This window comes from Typopeltis vanoorti, chromosome 14, assembly GCF_054136105.1.
Source record: "Typopeltis vanoorti isolate ZY-2024b chromosome 14, IOZ_Tvanoo_1.0, whole genome shotgun sequence".
NCBI classification, from domain to species: Eukaryota; Metazoa; Arthropoda; class Arachnida; order Uropygi; family Thelyphonidae; genus Typopeltis; species Typopeltis vanoorti.
In genome coordinates this window covers 64,298,736-64,324,092 of record NC_143562.1, presented here as the reverse complement: position 1 = coordinate 64,324,092, position 25,357 = coordinate 64,298,736, and the positions used below count along the sequence as shown (strand labels likewise).

At 36.7% G+C, this 25,357-nt stretch overlaps 1 protein-coding gene across 1 annotated transcript in view; it reads right to left on the bottom strand.

Annotated features, from left to right (window-relative positions):
* Nucleotides 1-25,357, bottom strand: part of Pde11 (Phosphodiesterase 11) — a 384,638-nt gene that overhangs the window by 113,694 nt on the left and 245,587 nt on the right. Inside the window, exon 12 of the mRNA XM_090404525.1 lies at nt 20,958-21,065. Coding sequence (XP_090260651.1) covers nt 20,958-21,065 — 108 coding nt within the window. The remainder of the gene's footprint in view (nt 1-20,957; nt 21,066-25,357) is intronic.

Genomic DNA, 25,357 nt, shown 5'->3' with positions numbered 1-25,357 from the left:
TATAAAATTGCGCATACCTAATATAAAATAATATATATATATATTTATTATTTTCATGAATATGAAAGAGTTTATAAGTCAGAACACCAGAATAAGATGGTAACAATTATTTTAATTCACAGCACGACATTTTATTCTAATTACATAGGATTTCTTCAGGTGTAAACATACAAACTAGTAGACAAACAGTAAAGACTAACAAAGGTGATACTCACTGTAGTTATTGAAGAGACTGATGTTTTTTAAAATATTTCTAAAACATTTCCTCTCCCCATCCCCTAGTAAATTGATGAAAAATTTATTTTCTTTGCATTAATCATATAAAGCTCCTTTTAGCAACTAATATTTATATCATATACCCTCTCTTTTCTACTCTATCAACCAATTTCTACAACCACAAACTCTCAACTACCACAAACCACTCATCTCAATCCTCTTCATTGTTTTCTCATCTCCAATAAACCCAGGTGATCAGACCCGTGCACAATAATCCAGGTGCGGTCATATCAAAGCCTTATAAAGAGGAATGATAACTTCCTTATCTCTGCTTGTTTGTGTGTTCTTCAATAACCAAGTTATCCTACAAGTTACTTTGGCCACCTTCGCAATATGCTGTTTGAACTTCAACTTTCTATTCACCATATCCTTAGCTTCGTGAATTTCCAGAAGTACACTTTCTTCAATGTAATATGCAGCTTGTAATCTTTTCATTCCAAAGTGCATACCTTTATACCTTTCCTCATTAAACTGGCACAACTCATTTTTTGTCCACACAGTTAAACTTATTTAAATCATTCTGCTAACTTTCTAGACTGTCAAATTAGGTAGTGCAATAGTTAATCACAACACTGTCAGCAAACAACTGAATATTTCGCTTTAAATTACACACAGTTAAACTTATTTAAATCATTCTGCTAACTTTCTAGACTCAAATTAGGTAGTGCGATAGTTAATCACAACACTGTCAGCAAATAACTGAATATTTCACTTTAAATTCTTCCCTCTATCTACTAAAATAAAGAGCCAAAAGGCTTCACTTTACAGACTTTCCTCTATTGTTTGTGTACAAATTTAACAACAGCAGTCCAAGCACAGAGCCCTGAAGCACACAGCTAGTTACCTGCATTTATCCTGGATTAGTCTCCATAGCTCAGTTGGTTTAGATGAGCTGTTTGGTTGGACAGACTTCAGTTCGAATCTTGCCTACAATGCGAGGAACCTTTATCAAGTGTTTACAATCAAATGACAAGTTAGGCAATTTCATATGGAGTGATTAACAGTGTGATTAACAGCCATGTGAGGACTACTAGAGGAAAGAGCATATGTGGAACTACAAGGCTGGTGATTATGAGATGCTCAGGAGACAGTGAGCTGTAGCATTGAATAAAGAGTTGGGCATAAAGGAGATCAATGTTGCTGGGTGATATTCAAGAACTATCTAGTAGAAGCGATGTCTCAATGTATTCCAAATATCAGAAGATTAAATAAGGTAGGATGAAATGGATGATGAGATTAAGCATGCAATATAGAAAAAAATGAATTATGGAGGAAACATAAAGAGAAGTGGTAATAATCAGCTCCATGAATAATATAGAGAATAGGCAAGGAGGGTGACTCAGTTGGAAGGTGGCAAAAGTTCAGTATGAGCAACAGTTAGCTAATGAAGCAAAATCCCAGGGAGGTCTTTTGATATGTAGCCAGCAAAAATAAGAATGATTATGGAAGGATGACACTGAATGAAGAAAATGGTAAGAACAACTGCTGCAGAGGATATAGCTGAGATATTTAATGAGCAGTTCATAAAGGTCTTTCATCCTTATGAATGTGACATCATGAAGAGTTTGAGAGCAGTGAATGAGGAGGAGAGACTGACTGCGAGTGAGGAGGAGGTATATGGAGAATTAAGCATACTTAATATTAACAAGGCTATGAGACCTTGATAATATATCAAAACATATTTTAAAGAAATGTGCCAGGAGTTGACATATTTATTTAATATGAGTCTTACATTATGTCAAGTTCCAAAGGAGTAGAAGGAAGTGACAGAATTAAAGTACCAAATTATAGGCCAATCTGTATGTCAGATGTTAGTTAAAGTGTTGGAAAAACTGGTGAGAATCAGGATACAGAATCGAGTTGACAACAATAGTATTATCTTTGATGGCTAAAGGGAGGTCATGTTTTAGTAATCTGCTTAACTTATTACAATAAGGTGACAGCTGCATTGGATGAAGGAGATGGATACATAATGGTATACTAAGGCTTTTAATAGATTACCACCTAAGTTCACAGTTACACTAGAGCAGATGGAGTTGGATATTAAATTATTGCATTGGATTGGCTGTCTGATAGGTATCATCAACAAGTTGTGTATGGAGGAGCAATATCCCAGAAGAGGAAAGTCACTAGTGGTGTGCCTCAGGGATCTGTTTTAGAGCCATTGCTGTTTATCCTGTATGTTAATGATATTGAGAAAGATTTGAATGGGGATATACAGCTGTATGCAGATGATGCAAAGTTGGGATGAACTATGAGGAATAAAGCAGATATTGTGACCTTACAAGAAGATTTGAACAGACTAAGTGAATAGGCAAGGAGATGCCAGGTTAATGTTGTGAAATGCAAAGTTTTAAAATTTGGAAAACAAAGATGGGATGTAGAATTTACTCTTGGTGGGGATATATTGTTAGAAGTGGAGGATAGATTTTGGGTTGTGGTGGATAAGGATTTGAAATATAGAGGACATATTGCCAAAATTGTGAGGACAAAACTACAAATTCTGCAATGATGCAGAGAAAACTGACTTGTAGGACTAAGGAAATTCAGGTACCATGGTATAAGGTTCTGATTAGGCCACATATGGACTACTGTGCACAGATTTGGTCACCTGGTTTTTCAAAACGATGAAGAAATGTTGGAGAGGGTCCAGAAGCAATTCACCAAAATAGTTTCTGATCTCTTAAATGTAGAATATGAAGAAAGGTTGAGATGATGCAATTTGCAAAGTCTAGTGGATAGGAGGAGTGATATCAGAGATGTACAAGCTAGTAAGGGATTGTTATAGGATTAATGTTGAAGAGGTTTTTCATAAAATGAGATTTGGAGAGAACAAGAGATTATCTCTAGAAGCTATATAACGAGTCCCACGATATGTCTCTGACTCCATGGAGGTTGGATGTTAATAATAAGGAGGATATGAGCAAAAGAGTGAGAAACAGGTTTTCTGCATGGAGAACTGTGAATGACTGGAATGCATTGCCTGAGAGTATGGTGTCTGCAGAGAATTTGAATGTATTTAAGATGTGGTATGATGAACCATGTGTATGACAAAAGGGATCACCAAGATGAGTCCGTGACTCCATGCAGTCCTTGGTTAACAATAATAATAATAATAATAATAATGGAGATTTCCTCCCAGAAACTTGGGTTTTTCATCACTCAAAATATGCAAACTGGCCAGGAGAAGGCATGCAATTTACAGACAAAAATACATTATAGCTAATAGCTTAATACAGGTTTAATGAGATGGCGCCATACCTCATAAGGAGACTCACTGCTATTGTATCATCATATGCTAATTAATGAATTGTTTTGGATTCTTCTTCGCCATATACTACTCTTCAGTATCTGTTCATCAGCCACTTTATATCCAGATCACCATCTTTATATCCATCCCTATTTGCTCCAATTTGTTAACAGAGCTCCATGGTAGCCTGCCAAATGTGTTTGAAAAATCTGGCAGAATCATCATTTAGCCCATTCTCTTTATTCAACTCAACCATTACATTATTATAAAGAAATTGGAAAAAAAATTATTTAATCATGACCTACCCTTCACAAAGGAAAGGAAAAGAGAAGTGAAAAGGGAAAGGGTGAGCAAAATTAACAAGAAAATGAAGAGAAGCAGTGGAGTAAGAAGTTTGTTTATTTTAGGTTTAATGGTATACAAAGACATCTATGGTGATGCTGTGCAGAACACATGTAATAAATAAGCAACACATATGGTTCTAAAAACTAAAAATAATAACAAACAAATAATAACAAAATAATAATGAAATATTTCTTAAGAGTATATACACTAGGTAACAATTAAGTATAACAACATAAACAAATAAAAATCAGTATAGAAAAGTCAAATGTAAAATATGTACGTACATAAAAAAAAATCAGGTTTTTAAAAGCATATTTACAATAAGTTGAACTAATACATATATAAGTCATATGATATGGCACAGATTAATATGCTGTAAAAATGAGAGTGAGAGTCTATGAGTGATAAAACTGCCTGAATATATATGGCACAGTCAGATAATAAAAGTGGCTAAAAGAATGACTGCGCTCATGAGGTGAAATGAGGGCAGTCAATTAAAATATAAATAATGGGGTACAGGGTTGCTTAAGGGTCAAAGCCAAATAAATAGCAGGAGACCTCCATATTGCCTTTTAGGAATGCAGAGAACTGATTGGGGCTTCTGACCTAATGTCCAATCCTCACCTTTACGTGGTACACCCTGTTAGTAGGTAATTACTGAATAAACCAGGATAGGCTGGCAATTTGAGACCTAGCCGACCAAATTGTACTCTTTATTGGCTTAAATCACAAATGCATATGATGGTACAACATGAGATTTCATGCTGGCTGGGGCATTGCCCAGTTAAAAGGCCTTTGCTGTTTTCATCAAGTCACCATGACAAATAGTGAAAAGGCTGGAACAAGCTCCAATACATCTAGAAGAAGAAGAATAAACCCAACATCAGAAAAACTGAAGATAAGAACCATCAATATAAGGAGTATTAATGAAAAGGAAATTGAACTTGCAGAAGAAATGGAAAAGTACCACATGAACATTATTGGCATTACTGAGACAAAGAAGACAAAAACAGGTGAGATCTTACTAAATAATAAGTAATAGGATGTTATTTTCAGGCAATAATGATCAAGGAAAGGAAAGAGTAGTGATAGCATTCAACACCACACAAAAAAAATAAACTTCTTGATTGGAAGGCAGTTTCAAGTAGAGTTATGTGGACAAACTTCAAAATGGGGGACATGGACAATGAAACTTATATATGCCTATGGTTCCACAGAAGATTCTTCCAAGGAAGAAGTGGAGGAGTTTTTTGAGTCATGAGAACAGGCAGCTGACAAAGAATATGGAAAAAGTGATCCTTGTTGGAGATCTGAACAGCAGAGTAGGAAATGAATCCCACCAGGCATATAGGAACATTTTGGGAAAATTTGGAGAAAAGAGCAAAGCTAATAATGGTATTTACTGGACTTCTGCTCAGGACATGGACTAGTTATTACTAACACCATGTTTCAACATAAAGATGTTTCAACATAAAGATGTGCACAAATTCACATGTAGAGAAGATGCAAGAAATAAGAAAAGCCTCATTCTTGATAGTGATATCTTCATGCTTGTTCAGGGTACAAGAGTGTACAGAGGATTTGAAATTGACCATTACTTAGTACTAAGCATGATAAAATGGATATCACATTGAAAAGAACAATATGTAAGAAAATTTTTAAAAATAATTAAAGTTGAGCAGCTTTACAAGTAAATTGTAGACTTGACTATACAAACATTATTGAAGAAAAAAATTAAACAAATTAAAAACAAGAACCAAACCTTAGAGTCTCAGTGGCAAACTCTGAAGAAGACATTGATTGATTCAGTTAGGGAGGTATGTGGTGAAGTTGTCTGCAAGGATAGAAAAATAAGAACACCATAGTGGACACAAGAAGTTAAAGAAGCAGTCTTGGAAAAGAAGAAAGCATACCAAAAGTTCCTAGCAAATGCCCTAAAATAATATAGAGAAAAAATGTAAGAAAGCTAAACTATATGTAAAAGTAACTAAACAAAAGTTGTGGGAAGACTGGTGAGAATATAGAAAATAAATATCAGGAAGATAGCAAAAAATGTTCTGAAGGCTATTGAAGAAGCTTAGAAATGGAGGAAAGAGTACTGCAAAAGGAATCAAAGATGATAAAGGTGACATGAAAACTAGTAAAGACTAGGAATAAGTGATGTGTGAAATGTTCCAGTTGCAGTTCAGATGGTTTGATGGTAAATAGGATCTAGCCACAAAGTGGCTAGATCCTATTTACCAAGGATCCTAGATCCTCGGCCTTGGGACCCATAATCAAGTGTTGATCTTAACGCTGTACAAATAAAGCAAAGAACATCTGTCAACCCACCGAAGGGTTGACATTCTACTCGCCCTAGATGATCGGGTGATTAGAATGTTCACTGCTTTATGATACTTGTCTTGTAACAGATGTATGTGAGGGAGGAAACTGACTCATGTTTGACTTTACTGTCAAACATGAGTCCCAAGAACTTGGCTTCTAATGCAACTAGGATTAATTATTATTATAATTATTTGACACCTCCAGGGAATCCAAAGAGTCATCGAGGGAGGGCACCTGCTCTACAAACTCTGTCTCAACCACTCAATCCACCAACTGACCGCAACTACACCAATGCCATATACTGCCAGCCACCACCACTAGTATTTCCACAGACAAGCAAAAACATCCATGCCCATGGTGGGATTCGAACCTGCAGCCTTTTGGCTGGAGAGCAGATACGCTAATCACTCAACCAACCAGGCGGGCAAAATAAGTTCCTTGGGCTCGTCCAGGATTTGAACCCAGGATCTCTCGCATCCTAAGCGAGAATCATACCCCTAGACCAGTGGTTCTTAGCCGGTGTTCCACGAACTGATTCCAAGTGTTCCACCAGTGAAAGATGTCACATGACACAGTTCCGAGTGTAATCAAGTCAAGACATTTAAAAGCACGCTTTTTTAAAAAAACTTTGCATATCTATGGAAGCCAAGTACGAATCTTTGCTTTTGCACACTGAAATAAGATGGTTATCCAGTGGTAAAGTGCTATTTAGAACTTAAGAATGAATTATTGGCCTTTTTTTTAAAAATGAAGGTAGATGATTTTGTAAAATGTCTTCAAAATGATATTTGGTGTACTAAAATGGCATATTTAACCAATATTTGTTAGTGGATGTCAAAATGAAAATATTTTGACATCCACTGACAAATTGTCAGCTTTTCATAAAAAATTCTCTCTTTGGAAAAACCACATATCATAAAAAAAAAATAATACAGTTGCAGTAGACATGGTTCCTTCACTCCAAAATAAAAATGTCGAGGGAATTATTTCCATTATAACAGAACATTTAACAATATTGGAAGAAAAGATTTCAAGTTACTTTCCTTCTTTAAATACACACAATGACTGGATACGAAATCCATTTGGCACAGTTAATACATCTAATTGTGAATTTTCATTGCAAGAAGAACAATTAGTTACCTTGTCAATGGGATCGTACTCTAAAAATGAAATTCTCTGAAATAACTCTTGAGGAATTTTGGATTTTTGTTCAAGCTGGATACTCAGCTCTCTCCACAAGGGCACTGAAAATTTTGTTAGTTTTCAACATCATATTTGTGTGAGCTCGGTTTCTCAATATTAACCAATATAAAAACTAAAAAGTGTGAAAGACTTACTAATATAGACAAAGAGATGAGGGTAGCTATATCACATATTACACCTGATATTGCTGGAATCTGAAAAAGCCAACAAGCTCAAGTATCACATTAAAATAAGTTCTATTTTTATAAAAGGCAAGTCCATGCATATTTTTATTGTTAGTTTTATGACCCTAATACTTTTGGTGTTCCCCAAATTTTTCTTATAATCAGAAGTGTTCCATGACTTCGAAAAGGTTAAGAACCACTGCCCTAGACCAACGAATGATTATCCTTATCAGAGTTCTGGTCAGAATGAACACAACATCTGTGGCAAAAGTGGCATCTCTAATGGATGCCTTCAAACAGACTGGATGATCAGCAGTAAAGTGATATTTTCAGAAGCCAAACTGTGTCCTGATAAAAAAAAGATTGTTTTTGTTCAGAAACTATAAAAGAGGAGAATTAACCATTTTTTCCAGAATCTTGCAAAAGCATCTGGTCAGAGCAACTGGGTAGTTACTTGGGAAGTATGGATCCTTCTTGGCTTACGAAAGGTAATTATAATTGCATTTTGTCAAGTATCTGGAAATATGCTCTTAGAAAAAATTCTGTGGATTTGTTTTCTGCTTTACTTTTTTTTGCACAAGGAACTCAGAGGGAGGAAGAAGAGGGAATAAGAAGATGTTGCTGATGTTTTTGCGAAAATCTCCCCAAGTGTTTTGGTAGATGCTATTGAATAACAACAACTGTGCAATCATTATGTTCAAAAAGAGAGAGCCAGTGGGTGGCAGCGCTTCATTTTTCAGGTTTTGTCCAGATTTCTTTAGTCTTGGTTGTTCTTCTTATGCTGGATTGATATTAGAAATTATGGACTTTACAACCGTGTTATAAATAACTCTTTTAATTTCCCAATGTTTCGATCTTTATATTAAGATCATCATCTGGAGCATATACAAATATACAGGACAAACTGAGTTACATTACATACAGTAAGCTAGAGAAACAATGATTTGATCATAGGTTATTCTACTGGCATGACCTCTAGTGGGAAAAAAAATTTAATTATTTAGAAACTACATCAAGCCAAATTCTATTTATGATAACATGAATAAACAATTCTTTCTTATAGATAGTTTTCTTTCAGTAACAATGGTGTCCTATTTTCAGCATTACAATTGTTATTTTTGATTTAGGATCCTGGATTAACTACAGTCCTGTTTATAGTTACTCTTAGAGAGGAAGGGTCTGTGGGTCGAATATGTGCCTTCCATATGTTTGAGATTTTTAGACCATCATTATTGTTCAGATTGGGGTGGTTGATAATAATCTCACAGGCTTCCTTAATTTTGCATCCATACTATGTTTTGGTGTGATGTAGACAACTAGTGCTTTTCTAGTCAATTCTATGTAAGGTGTTCACAGGCATGATCAGAAAGGCCAGCTTCACCATAATTATTATATTTAATGTGTCATTTATGTTCTTTTTGTCTGATAGGAATTGTGCATCCTGTTTTCCCCTATATATGGTATGTTACAGGTGCAATAAATACGGTATACTCTAGGGTGGGCCAGCGGAGGGAGTGGCTCTTTGGATGAGTTGAGTAAGCTTTTTAATTTTGCAGGAGATTTAAAGGTGGCTTTGAGGTTGTATTTTTGTAGTATTCTGTTTATTTTATCTGATGTCCCTTTAATGTAAGGAATGGTTATATTTTTATTGTAGTCTGGTTTGTCTTTGTTTTTTTTTGAGGTTTTGTAGAGAATTTTGTTAATAGTGTTTTGGCTGTACCCATTTTTTTGAAAAGTATTGCTGATAACTTTAAATTTGTCTTTCAGTGTATGTTCACTGAAGCAGATCTTCAGAGCCCTGTTTTTTAGAGTATTAATGACACCTAGTTTTTGTGTTGGGTGGTGGTAGGAGTTTGTCTATATATTGGCCAGTATATGTTGGTTTCCGGTAAACAGTGAAGGAAAGATTGCCAGAATATCTCATAAACAAGTAGCCAAAAGGTGCTCGATTAATAAAAATCTCTGGATGAGAGAAAGATGTTGAAAGTTTTTTACCTTGGGTTTATTGTTCATTAAAGAAAACAAGAAATTATATTACAAGAGAGCAATTATTACTGTCAAGCATGTACTCAACAATTCTTCTTCTGATGTTTGTTCGAGCACTATCCCACAGATGTTATGTCCATTTAGATCCCTCCCCTCCAATTAAAAGTAAGGTAGGTGGTAGCTTCAATATGATACATCAAGGTCATCTTAAGAGAAATCTGCATCAGGAGGGATATAGATGCAGCATACTGTTAATGAGGGGCAGGGGGGTTGCACACAAGGCAACTCCTCTAGGAGCAAGTCCACCGCATGACCTGTTCTTAGAAATGATGCTAGTGTTTGGTAATGTCGGATCATCTCTCAGATTTCGGTATGTTTCCTGAAGACAGAAGCATACTGGTGTAAAAATCTCACACAATTTTTTTTTACTTTTGTTAGTGTGTTACAGTTTTATATATATATATATATATATATATATATATATAAATGACAGAATGATCATTGACTCGGTTAACATACATAGTTTTATGAAAAAAATTGAATGACTAGAACCGAGATTTAATATATTAAATCTCGGTTCTAGTCATTCAATTTTTTTTTCATAAAACTAATATATATATATATATATATATATATATATATATATATATATATATAAGTAAATTTCATTAATGAGAAATATGATTTTTGTTATATAATAAGACAATCTAAAAACATGTGTGTGTTTGCATTTACTAATACAATTGTCAACTTTATTATATTACTGGAGCCACGATGTGGTTAAATAGTGGCGATAATAAAGGAGACTTAAATCTTAATTATAAGTAGTTAACTTGCTTATTGTAATGCTGTAATCCTATAGAGAATAACACAAAAATACTGTATGCACAATATATTATTGTATGTTTGTTTATAGTAATAGTGTGTATATCACACTATTACTGTACATCATATGAGCACTGTAGTAATGGAAGTCATTTTTGCCACTAGTTTCACTTTGAATCTCGATACTGAACATGCAGTTTTTTTGTCCCCCCCCACCACTTCAGAACAGCTGTCACTGGGTAACAGAAACGCTAACCAGCATAGAGTAAGCAAGCAGGGAAGGAGTGCCTAAAAGGTCTAATAAAGTAATTATATATATATATATATATATATATATATATATATATATATATATATATTGGATTTTATCCTTTATTCAAGTGTTAGCAAACAAAGTTTGCGCCTGAAGTACTTTCAGGACTGGGGCAACTCATGATAAAGGTGGTATAAGTTTTCATCACTTGCTAATCATCTCATGATGATTAGCAAGGGTGTTAGAGCTAGGTTTTTTACTTGGAGAGTGGTGAATGAGTGGAATAAGCTGCCAGAGTCTGTTGTGGGTGCCATGACTGTGAATGAGTTCAAGGCAAAGTATGATAGATACTGTGTGAATGTTGAATAGTTGTTCTTGATGATGTTATGGCTTCCCTCGATGAGTCTAAGGACTCCTTGGAGTTGCCCGTAATAATAATAATTAATCTTGTAAAAACCCCTCAGTAATTTGTATGCCTCAATCATATCATCCCTTTTCTGCCTAGCAATTTTTGTAACCCACAAATCTTCAACCTGTTCTCATAAGGTTCATTCCATAGACCTGCTACAATCTTGGTCACTCACCTCTCAAATCCTCTCCACCTCCTCCTCACCACCACCACCAAGAAACCCTGGCATCCAGATCTGCACCCAGTAGTCAAGATGGGGTCTTATCAAGGCTCAATAAAGAGGAACAATAACCTGCTTGTCTCTGCTCATAAAAATATTCTTCAGTAACCAAGTGACCTGATGAGCTGTTTTAGCCACTTTTGCTGTGTCCCCCGCCTAAACTCTTTAATTCCCTATCCAATAGCAATTCAAAGTCTCTGGCTTTGTCAATTCATATTGACAAAGTACAATTTCCTGGAGTACATTTCCACCAATATGGTATACAGCTTGTAATCTTTTCACCCCAAAATGCATAACCTTACACTTTGCCACATTAAACTGACATCCACTCTTCTTTGCCCAGTCTGGCAATCTATCCACATCATCCTGCAAAATTTTGACATCTGTATTAACTATTGCTCTACTCAACTTTGCATCATCAGCAAATAACTGAACAGCTTTTCTTAGATCCTTTCCTATATCATTAATATGCAAATTAAACAGTAGCAGTCCAAGAACAGAACCCTGCAGCATGCCACTAGTCACAGGCCTTCTTTTGGACTCTATTCCTGAATAAACTACTCTCTGTTATGTCTCTGTCAACCATATTTCTATCCATCTCACCAACCTATATCCATCCCCATGTTGCAGTTTACTGATTAGAATTCCATGTGGTATCCTATAAAGAACTTTGCAAAGTCCAATGGTATCACTGTAAACCCAATACCTTTATCCAACCCAGTTGGATAAATTTCAGTTAACTGCTCCCTACCATGGGCATTACTTAAAATCCTTCTGCCATATACATTCTTTCTTTCTTTCTTTTACTTACAACATATGGAAATAAATGTTTGAGATTCTCTTTAGCCTGCATTGCTAACTTCCTTTCATAATCTACTTTTGCCTTTCTCACCACACTAGTTACCCTTCTGGCCTGTTCCTTGTACTGTTCATGTACCTGCAAGTCACCTTTCTCCTTAAATTCCCTCCACAATTGTTTCTTATTTTGTAGCTCCATCTTGATGATGATATTCATCCATTTAACTCCCACTTCATTTATTCTCCTGAATCTAGGTATGTAGTCTGCCATTACCTCCCTCAAACACTCCTTTACCACTTCCCATGCACTATCAACATCCAGCTCTTGCAGTTTTACAAGCCATGGCACCAATCCAAGCAATCTCCTAAGCTTGTAATACTTACCAGTCCTGTAATTCTACATATTTCCCATTTTAACTGAAAATTCCACACATTTGGCTACCTCACAGGTCAATGCCATATGATCACTCTCACCAATTGGTGAGAATGTGGTCATATTTGTTATAGACAAATTCTCAGATGTAATTACTAGATCAAGCACTCTTGAACTCCTAGTATATTCCATTATATGCCGTCTCAGGAATTATCCCTTAGTAACTGCATAAAATCCATTTCCTTCCTCTCATGTGTCCTCTCCTCCTTCCAATCTATATTCCCATAGTTGAAATGAATCCCCCATAATAATTACCTGTCATTCACTCATTGAGTCTATTTGACGATGCATACTATCTCCATCATCTTTTCCATTCCCTGGTCTGTAGCAGCATCCAACAGTATATTTTGTTCTGCTGGCCTCAATCTCACACCAGATAGCTCCAAATGTGATATTTTCACTGGCCTGCATGAAGTATCATCATAACAAAACTACTTGTATATAGAGGTTAATGGATTCACAATTGCCTTAGTATCCCATAATGCAGAGCGCTTTTGCATAGACACACTCTTTCAGATGTGTATAATGCTATGCATTATGCAACCCTTTGCATAATGTATACTCAGACTGGTTTTGACCTTTATCAAGGTACTGTTGAAGTGCAGGGGTACCTCACCTAAAACTCTAAATGATTCATAAGGTCACTTTAAATCTCACCACTCCTGACCTGAATCACTCTAGGATAGGAAACTCAGCAGTGGCTTCACTCAGTGGAATGCAAAACCTGACAACAAGTAGGAACTGTTTTACTCCCCAGGAAGCAAGCAAGAACAAGACAAACATTATTATTAAATGTCATCAGTGCAAACCAAAACAAGCCTTAAAGTACAAGCCATTAGGAAAAAGAAAACCAGGACGTCCTCTTAAACAATTCAACGATGACTTCTAAGGCAAGAATAGGCCATACTAGGCCTAAATCCTTGATACGTATGATGATGATGATGATCAGTGCAAACCAGACCCAGAAGAGACACCAACGTTGAATCAATGGAGAAGTTATATTTCCTACATACAAATAGTAAAAAGGCGTACCATCTTATTATTAAAATTCTTTGCCTTAGAGAAAGTTTTTTTTTCATTTGTTTGTAAATTAAATCAAACTTGCCAAGAAATTTATATTCTTGTTTTATTCTTTTTCCAATTATAAGCAAACAAAGTTTGCATGTGAAGTATCTTCATGAGTAAGCTTCTTCTATAGAGGCTAATAGCTTAGTTGTGGAGATACTTCACTTGCAAACTTTGCTTAGCTAATTTATGATACACTTTACCTCTTCCACCTTTGGCCTACTTAGCTAATTTTCTTTCTTCTTTCATAATGGGATTTAGTCTTTTTACCATACTAGTCACCCTTCTAATAATTCTCTCTTGATATTGTGAAGATTTTTGAATTTGTTATGCAATCAGGCTATTTCAGCTGGAAAAACAAGAACAATAAACAAATTGAAGGCGCTGCCATGGGTAGTCTCTTTCTCCATCTTTTGCAAACTATTTTTTTTAACTATCTGGAAGATACCTTGTTCTTATTCATTCATCTGCAACCCTCTCCTTGGTTTTGTTACATCGATGAAAATTGTTTTCCATGTGGCTTCATTCTGAAAATGAACTTAAGAATTTCCTACATCAGATCAATAGTCATGCATTCAATTCATCATGGAAAAAAAAAATGCTGGTAGTTTACCACTCTGGGACATCCTTCTTACTTAGCCTCCAGTACTTCGTTAACCAGTGTTTATCAGAAGCCCACCTCTACTGGCAGATGCATTCGTCAAAAAGTCTGCTTATCACACCTCTCAAAAAATTGTATTATCAAGTCATTAATTAATAGAGCACATAATGTGTGCTCCTCTCCCTCAAGCTTTACAACAAGAACTCACTATCAATACTTTAATGGAATTAAATGGTTACACCCTCATCAAATCAAACAGATAACTGACTCCTATGTTTCAACACTAAAGGAGTCTTCAACAGGCCACAGGATTCCAATCCCTTATATTTCTGGTATTTCTGAACCTATTAGTAGAATTTTGAAGTATCACCTCAATCTCACATATTTTCATATTAACAAAATTTCTCATCTGTTACCATCTACAAAAGACAAACTGTCACCTTTATCATTAGCTGGTGTTTGCCAGATCCCTTGTGAATGTAATTTGACATATTTTGGGCAGACAGGCCATTCTGTGGAAAAAAGAATTAATGAACATCAATACTACACTGATATGTGAAGTTTCAAAAGTCAGATCTGGCACAGCATTGTACTGACACTAGACACAGTCTCCTCTGGGAGACTGTGTCTAGTGTCTGAAGACTGTGTCTAAAACTCATCTTCTCAATAGAAGCAGTTTTAAATATGAATGCCTTTTCAAAGTAAGTTGTGAAGTCCTTTAAATTGGCCTAATCTGAATCCAAACAATTCTCCCTCCTCCCCCCAAAAAAAGTTTGGGAGATTCTCATTTTATGTAAACATCAAAAATAATTTTAATATTATTTATTAATATTAATTTCTAGCACACAGAAACCGTTTTTAATTGGTAAACTGACTGTTGTTTGTACCTTTTATTCTTGTTCTTTGATTCACTTGTTCTTTCTAATGTACTGTTATTTTCAGTATGAAATATCTGTGGTTATTGTGTTGTTCTTAACAGAACATTCTGCACGTTAACAATTTTCCAGGTTAAGATTACATGAGTGTTTTCCACAAGTGGAGTCATTGTGGCTACATTAGTTACTGCTAAGTTCTCTGATGCTTTGAAAAGAACCAGCATCTCGAACCTCATGTTTCCCCCCACTGATCGAATTATAACCCTCCCCACTCCTTTGAAATAAGTGGAATAAGTAAAATATAGATGATGATCCTAATGGGAATAGAAATGGAAGGGTATGGTGTTTTTCACAGCTGGAAAATTATGTCCAGCTAAGATAGACTTGAAAGAGGGAAGTAGGAACAATGTTTCAAGGCAAGGAGGTGGAGGTTGACAGCAAGAAATATCTATTCAGATGTTGCAATAGGCCAGGAAAGGCAGAGGGTAGTGATGAAGAAATGTATAAGCAACTTGGGTCAGTAAACAAGGGAAGGGCGATTATTGTTATGGATGATTTTCATTATGACAGTATAAATTGGAGTGAAAGATAGCATTTTGAAATAACGAAAATCAATTTTTAGAGTTCATGAGACACAGCTATTTCAGGCAGTATGTAAAGGAGAACATGTGAGACTTGAGAGTTTTAGATCTGATCATTTCATCAGAGGATGTAATTGTGAATGGGGTTTCACACTTCCTTCTAGTTGGTGAGAGTGATCACCTAACTACAATTCAGGTGATCATAAAGTGATCACCTGAATTAGTTAGCCATATGGAGACCACTGTGAGGAAAGGATATATGTGAAAGTACAAGGCTAGTGATTATGTCAAGCTTAGGAGACAGTTTGAAGCTATACCATGGAATGAAAAGTTGGGTGGTAAGGAAATAAATGCTGCTTGGGAACTGACAAAGAAATATATAACAGCATCAATATGTGAATGTATGCTGAATGTCCTAGAGCGGAATAAGGTAGGTGTAAAATCGATAAATGAGGGGCTTAAGCATGAAATCTGGAAGGGAAGAAAAACACTTTAGAGACAGCACAAGATGAATAATGATAATAATCAGTTACACAAAGAGTATAAAGAGCAGTCCAGGAAAGTAACTCAGTTCGTAAAAACAGCAAAAGTGTAGTAAGGAATTAGCAAATCGAACCAAGAAAAACCCTGGTGAGATTTTTTTCAATAACTGGCAAGTAGAAAGAACAATGATTATGGTAAGGTGTTACTAGATGAAAGTGGAAGATTGGTAACTTATGCAGAGGACATAGTTGAGATTTTCAGTGATCAGTTCATCAAAGTGTTTCATCCTCAGTGTGAAATCAGAAGTTTAAGTGTAGAGAATGAAATGAGAGAAGACTTAATTGTGCAAGCAAGAGATATATGAGGAGTTAAAGAAGCTAGGTGTCTTAAGGGAACATTCCAAGAAGTTAGCATCAGTCTTGGTCTACCTGTTTAACAAGAGTCTTGCAACAGCACAAATCCCAAAGGAGTAGAAGGTTAAATTGTTCCACTTCACAACAGTGGTGATAAGGCTAAGGCAACAAATTATAGGCCAGTCCATAAATCTGGAGTTGTAGTTAAGGTATTGGAGAGGTTGATGAGAGATAGGATACAAAAATGGATTGATAACAGTGATACTCTTTGTGCTTGTCAGCATGGATTTGTTAAAGGGAGGTTGTGTTTTACAAACTTGCATATGTACTGTAACAAGGGGATGAATGTATTGGACAAGGGAGATGCATATACACTGGTATACTTAGATTTTGCAAAGACTTTTGATAGATTTCCATGCCAAAGGGGTTGGTCGTAAAGCTGAAGCATATGGGATGAGATAACAGACTTGTAAGTTGGATAGGTGACTGACTATCAGATAGGTAACAGCAAGTAACTGCCAGCCTGGCTGGCCGAGTGGTTAGCATATCCGCTCTCCAATCAAAAGGCTGCGGGTTCAAATCTTGCCATGGGCATGGATGTTTGCGATTGTCTGTGAAAATACTAGTAGTGGTGGTCGGCAATAGATGACGTTGGTGTAGATGCAGTTAGTTGTAGATGGAGACAGAGTTGTAGAGCAAAATATCCTCCCTCGATGAGTTCGACTCCCTGGAGATGTCATGTGATAATAATAAGTTCTGTATGGGAGAAAGCACTATCTTGAAAGAGGAAAGTCACTAGCGGTATGACACAGTGGTCTATTTTGTTATTTAATTTGTATATTAATGATATTGGGATAGGCTAAACTGATAATATACAGCTGTTTGCAGATGATGCAAAGTGACAAAGAATCAAGCATATGTTGTAGCCTTAAAGGAATATCAGAAGGTTAGCAAAAGTGCAGTATGAGCATAAGTTAGTTAATGAAATAAAAATAAAGTTATGGTAGAATGACATTGATTGGAGAAATGGGGTAAGGTTAACTGCTGCAGAGGGTACAACAGAAATATTTAATGATCATTTCATAGTCTTATATCCTTGAGAATGTGACATCATGGAGAGTTTGAGAGCAGTCAATGAGGAGGAGGAGAAACTGTGAGTGAGAAAGAGGTATATGTGGAATTAAGTATGCTAGAAGTTAATAAGGCTGTGGAACTTTTTATAACACCATGTGTTTTGAGGGAATGTGCCAGGGAGTTGACATCTGCTTTGCCATATTTGTTTAAAGTGAGTGTTACATTAGATCAAGTTTCTAAGAAGCAGAAAGAAGGGAAGCTTGTACTGCTTCATAATGGACGTGACAGAACTCAAGCATCAAATTATAGGCCAATCTGTGTCTCAGGTATGGTGGTTAAAGTGTGGAATAGGCGAGCGAGAACCAGGATCAAGAACTGGTTGACAACAGTGGTATTATCTTTAATAGATAGCATGGATTTGCTAAAAGGAGGTGATGTTGCAAGTAATCTACTTACTTGCAACAGCTACATGGAACAGTGGAGATGCATACACAGTAGTATAACTTAGATTTTGCAAAGATTTTTGATAGATTACTACATGATAAGTTGATATCATGTAGTAATCAGAGGATACAGAAGGATGAAGGAAGGAAGGACTTCAGAAGGATGAAGAGATGTTGGAAAGAGTCCAAAGGCAACTGACTAAGGTAGTTTCTGACCTCTGGAATGTCGAGTATGAGGAAAGATTGAGAAGATGTAATTTGCAGAGTCTGGTGAACAGGAGGAAGAGGGGGAGATATGATAGAGACCTAGAAGTTGGTAAGGGGTTGTTATAGGATCAATGGTGGAGAAGTTCTACAGAGAATAGTGGGAGATCAGGGGAAAACCAGAGGTCATCTCTGGAAACTGTATAAAGAGGGTATGAGTAGGGGAGTGAGAGCAGGTTTTTTCGTGCAGAGTTGTGAATGATTGGAATGCCTTGCCTGAGAGTGTGGTGTCTGCAAGGAGTTTAAGTGCGTTTAAGACACTGTATGATGATGAGATGTGTGTGATAAAAGGACCTCCCAGATGAGTCTTTGACTCCATGAGGTCTTGGGGTAATAACAATAATAATATTCAAACTAGAGTGGATTTTGTATATATTAGATTAGTGCATTGGATTGTAGATTGGCTATCTGATAGATATATCAGTAAGTTGTGTATGAGGGAGCAATATCCTGGAAGAGGAAAGTAACTAGTGGTGTGCCACAGGGGTATGTTTTAAGGCCATTGCTGTTTAACCTGTATGTTAATGATATATAGACAGATTTAAATAGGGATATTCAGTTGTTTCCAGATGATGAAAAGTTGAGAACTATGAGGGGTAGAGCAGATGCTGTTTTACAAGAAGACTTGAGTAGACCAAGAGAATAAGCATGGGAGTGAGGGATACCAGTTCAATATTGCCAAATGTAAGGTTTTTAAAAATTTAAATGGGGGAAATATTGTGGTGGATAAGGATCTAAAGTTCAGAGGACAAAACAACCAATTCTGGCAATGATGCAAAGGAGACACTGACTTGTAGAAGGTGATTCTGGTTCCATTATATAGGGCTTTGATTAAGCCACAAATGAACTACTTGTGCACAGATTTGGTCACCTAGTTTTCAAATAGATGAAAGATATCTTTCATCTATTTGCATATGAAGAAAGGTTGAGAAGATGCAATTTGCAGAGTCTAGTAAATAGGAGGGAGAGGAGTGGTATGATGGAGACATACAAGTTGGTAAAAGGTGTTATAGGATTAATGTTGAAGTTTGTCACAAAACAGTTAGAGAGTGAGAGATTGCGGGGGGGGGGGGTCAAGAGGTCATCCCTGGAAGCTGTATAAGGAGGGGGTGTGAGCAAGGGTGTAAGAAGGTTTTTTGCATGAGTTGTGAATGGTTGGAATGCATTACCTGAGAGTGTGTTGTCTACAGAGAATTTGAATGTATTTAATGCATAGTATGATGAGCTACGTGTATGACAAAGGGAACTCCTGCGAGGAGTCTGACTCGATAGGGATCTTGAAATAATAATAAATAAAGAACATCATATGGAATATGAAGTAGTATCCATTGTCCAAAATAGCCCACACTTGATGCTGCTGAACTTAGTATGTATAAGTGTACTGTTTTTCTATCTCGTGCAGGAGATATTCAATAGTCACCTTTCAGAAAAATGTTACCCAACATTATATTATTATTATTATTATTACCACAGGCTACTCCAGGAGTCCTTAGACTCATCGAGGGAGGCCCTAAACATCATGTTCACACAGCTGTTCAACATTCTCACAGTATCTATCATACCTTTCCTTGAACTCGCTCACTGTCATAGCACCCACAACAGACTCTGGCAGCTTATTCCACTCATTTACCACTCTAAAAGTAAAGAACCCAGCTCTAACACCCCTGCTAACCACGCTCTTGCCCAGCTTCCATGGGTGTCCCCTAGTTCTCCCACCACCAGTCCTGATCTCAAAAATATCATCTGAATTAATCCTATAGAATCCTTTTAGCAATTTGAATGTCTCAATCATATCTCCCCTTTTCCGCCTATCAACTAGTTTCTGCAACCCACAAATCTTCAACCTGTTCTCATATGGTTCATTCCATAGACCTGCTATCATCTTAGTCACTCGCCTCTGGATCCTCTCAACCTCCTCCCCATCAAGGAACCGAGGTGACCAAATCTGGGCACAGTAGTCGAGATGAGGTCTTATCAGGGCTCGGTACAGAGGTACAATAACTTGTTTTTCTCTGCTCGTCAAGGTATTTTTCAACAACCAAGTGAGTTGATGAGCTGATTTAGCTACTTTCGCAATGTGCCCCCTAAACTTCATCTCCCTATCCACCAACACTCCCAAGTCCCTGGCCTCATCAATCTCTTGGAGTACAGTTCCACCAATGTGGTATACTGCTGCTAATCTTTTCACTCCGAAATGCATAACCTTACATTTTGTCACATTAAATTGACATCCATTCTCCTTAGTCCAGAACTCCAATCTATCTAAGTCATCTTGCAAGACTTTGACATCTTCTGCATTCACTATCGCCCTACCCAACTCAGCGAACAAATGAACTGTCCCACTTAGACCATTCCCTATATCGTTAATGAACAGATTAAACAGCAGTGGTCCAAGAACAGAACCCTGTGGCACACCACTAGTCACAGGCCGTTTTTTGGACTCTACTCCTGAATAAACTACTCTTTGATATCTCTCCATCAACCACCCAGCTATCCATTTCACCAACCCTATATCCATTCCCATATGTTGTTGTTTACGGATTAGAATTCCATGTGGTATCCTGTCAAACGCCTTTGCCAGGTCCAGCAGTATCACTGTAAACCCATTTCCCTTATATGCATTTTAAAATTGCTTCAATATAAAAGAAAGCCAAAGTGATCATCTTGTTTACATTTTTTGAGAAAATTGGGTGTTTTAAATTAATGATGGCTATCAAAATACCACACTTACAGTTAGAATGGCAAACATCATTTGTCCTACATTGAAAGCGTGCCTCCAATTGTGGTATGTCACTTGTCTATAATTTTTTCTAACACTCAGCAGCCATCTACAAAGCACCTGAAAATTTAAAACTTGGTTAAAATTATAACTGGTTGTCAATCATTAAAATATCATCTAAGTCAGATGATGTTTTAAAATTTATAAAATGTATATTATAATTTTAAAAATTGTATACGATTTTCATTATAGAATAAATTTTACAAAAAAAAATGAACATGTCAACAATGACACAGTATTGCTCCTGATATGAAAAGTGGTGCAGAGGACTGTGGCTCTGAATGAGCTGAGTGTAGTTAAAGATGTGAGAATGGTAGAACATGGTAGCTAGCATGGTTGATTGAGTGGATAGCATTTTGCTCTCTGACCAATAAGCTGCGACTCACTAAGGAATGGATGTTTGTGAATGTCTTTAGCTGTTAGATGAATTTTGGTGCCTAGTCTGAAACTACCACTCTGCTTATTGGAGGCTTTAAATGATTTGTAAAAGATTCTATGTTTGGTCTCTAAAATGGAGTTTCCAGATTAGTTGTTTCAAAATTATTGTTTAATTGTTGCTTCCATTTATGTAATGAAGATGCCTGTGAAACATAAAAAGAAATTTTACAAATAAATATCAAGATTTTAAATGCAAGTTTTCTGTTGTTGTATTTTATTCTTTCCAGATTATCTTTCCCTCATTGTAATATAGATTTAGATGCATTGTATAAATGCATCTAAATCTATATTCTATAGATTTAGATGCATTTATAGGTCAGATTCACATTTACAGAGAAGCATATTTGAGTTAAGGAGAAGCATTCAGATTACTAATGCAATGATAGCAAGAACGAGTGGGAAGAAACGTTGAAATATGAAATGTGTGTGTGTGTGTGTACTTGGTGGAAGACTGCATGCATGCAAAGATGTAGAAGGATGGTATTTTCTGAACTAATGTTAGACCATCACCACCCTGCTTACTGCCACTTGCCTAGAGGCTTGAAAAGTCCTTGTTAGTATCTAGAGCAGGGTTTCTTAAACTATCTAATCCTTAGATTATCCACAGTATTGATGTATTATGCCCTTTCAACTTAAACTTAACTGCCATTCATTCTGTCATGAATTGAAAAGGATTATATCTCCCACTACTTAATGATTTTAAAGTAATGTTAGTTTTTCTAAAAAAAAATAATATTGCATTATTTTTTAATTTGGATTGTTTCTAAATATTGATCTTTTATTTCTTTGTGATAATCTTATTTTTAACTTTTTACACTTGAGTTTTCTCATTCATGAAATGATCTTAATGGCTGCACTGAGGACCACATAAAACCTTTGAACAGTTATTACTCCAGCCTATTCTTCTTCTTCCAATTTATTGAAACTATAAGGTTCTTGACTACAAGTACTATCTCTATCTTCCACACTTTTTTGTTCTGAGCTCTTCCAATAAAATCCAGGATACTTATTTCAGCTAAGTCTTTTTGAATGCTATCCTCCTAGGATTGCTGTGATCTTCCTTGAATCTCATTCTGAATACTGGTTTAACCATTTTCTCCATACCTATTCTTTCTATGTACCCAGACCATTTCAGTCTAAGCTCCGATTTCATCAGTTAGTGAAATCCCGATAGAGCAGATGATAGAATTATTATTATTATTACCCCAAGACCTCATGGAGTCAAAGACTCATCTGGTAGGTCCCTTTATTACACACACACAGCTCATCATATCATGTCTTAAACACATTCAAACTCCTTGCAGACACCACATCCTCAGGCAAGGAATTCCAATCATTTAAAACTGCACAAAAAAAACCTGCCTCTCACTCTCTTACTCACACCCTCTTTATACAGTTTCCAGGGACGACCTCTGGTTCTCCCCTGATCTCCCACTATTTTCTGTACAACTACTCCAACATTGATCCTATAACAACCCCTTACCAACTTGTAGATCTCTATCATATCTCCCCTCTTCCTCCTCTCCACCAGACTCTGCAAATTACATCATCTCAATCTTTCCTCATACTCAACATTCCAGAGGTCAGAAACTACCTTAGTCGCCTTTGGACCCTCTCCAACATCTCTTCAACCTTCTGAAAACCAGGTGACCAAATCAAGACACAATAGTCCATGTGTGTGGCCTAATCAAAGCCTTATATAATGGAACAAGAATCTCCCTACTTCTACATGTAGGTGTCCTCTGCATCATTCCTAGAAGCCTTTGTGTTGTCTTCACAATTTTGGCTATGTGTCCCCTAAATTTTAGACCCTTATCCACTATCACCCCCAGATCTCTTATTTCCTCCACCTCCAACAATGTATCCTCACCAAGCATAAATTCTGCATCCCATCTTTGCTTTCCAAATTTTAAAACCTTACATTTTGCAACATAACTCGCATTCCCATTTCCGTGCCCAATCACTCAATTTAGTCACGTCTTCTTGCAAGGCCACAACATCTTCACTACTCTTTATGGTTCATCCCAACTTTGCATCATCTGCAAACAACTAAATATCTCCATCCAAATCTTCACCAATATCATTAATATACAAGTTAAACAGTAATGGCCCTAAAACAGACCCCTGAGGCACTCCACTAGTGACTTTCCTTTTCCTGGATATCGCACCCCCATACACAATGTGATACCTATCAGATAGCCAGTCTCCAATCCAATGAACTAATCTAATATCCAACTGCTCTAGTTTGACTGTCAACTTATCATGAGGTACTCTGTCAAAAGCCTATTACTGTGTATCCTTCTCCTCTGTCCAAGGAAGCAGTCACTTTATTGTAATAAGTAAGTCTATTACTAAAACATGACCTCCCTTTAGCAAATTCATGCTGTCCATCAAAGATAATACCATTGTTGTCAACCCAATTCTGGATCCTAGTTCTCACAAGCTTCTCCAACAATAACCACAACACCTGAAACACAGATAGGCCTATAGTTTGATGCTTGAGTTCGATCACCTCCTTTATGAAGTGGCACAATCTTGCCCTCCTTAGGAACTTGACCAAGTGCAAGACTCATATTAAAAAAATATGAAAAGGCAGGTATCAACTCCCTGGCACATTCCTTCAGAATACATGGTGATATATTATCAAGTCCCACAGCCTTTTTTACATCTAGTTTACTCACCTCCTCAAACACTTCTTGCTCACTTACAGTCAGTCTCTCCTCCCCATCATTCAACTGCTCTCAATCTCTCCATGAAGTCACATTCACAAGATTGAAAGATCTCTATGAACTGCTCATTAAGTATCTCCACCACACATTCTGCAACAGCTGTCTTTATACCATTTCCTCCAATCAGTGTCATCCTTCCATAATCATTCTTTCTTTTGCTGGCTACATATCGAAAGAACTCCCTAGGATTCTTTTTCGCTTCATTAGCTAACTGCTGTTCATACCTCTCTTTAGCTACTCTCACCAACCAAGTCACCCTCCTTGACTGGTCTTTGTAGACCTCATGAAATTGGTTATTTCCACTTCTCTTATGCTGCCTCCACAATGCCCTTTTTCTCTGTATCGCATGCTTAATCTCTTTATTCATCCATCTCACACCTACCTTATTTAACCTTCTCACCCATGGAATACATTTAGACATTGCATCTACTAGATAGTTTTTGAAAATCCACCAAGCTGCATTGATCTCTTTTCCAGCTAACTCCTCATCCCATGCTACACCCACAAGCTGTCTCCTGAGCTCTTCATAATCACCTCCCCCCCCCCTTGTAGGTCCACATATACCCTTTTCTCACAGGGGTCCTCGCACTGCTGACAACCACCCAGGTAATTACCTCATGGTCACTCTCACCAATTGGTGGAAGATTTGAAGCCTCATTTATAATTACATCCTCTATTGAGATGACCAAATCCAAGACTCTTAATCCTTGTGTGCCGTCTGTTACGTACTGTCTGAGGTAGTTATCCCTCAAAAACTCAAGAAACTCATTTTCTTTACTTCCAGTTGCTATCTCATCATTCCAGTCTATATTGCCATAATTAAAATCACCCATAATGATCACCTTTTTCTTATTTACTTGGCTAATTTGACTATACATTTCACTATCACCACCATCCACATTACCTGGTCTATAACAACATCACACCAAGTATTTGATTCCATTCACCTCTAACTAACACCATAATGCCTCAAAACCACTGGCATTATTTCTGTCTTGCATCTCTACTTTGATGGACATAACTCTTTCTCTATCATCAATAGCACTCCCCCTCCCTTTTTACCCCTTCTATCCTCACAAAACACATCAATTATACTAATCAAAACTACATGACCTTTTTTCATTGGTATTCTCCAAGTATATGCTCTTACTGACAGCCGCTGTGATGGAAAGGAGTTCTGAGGAA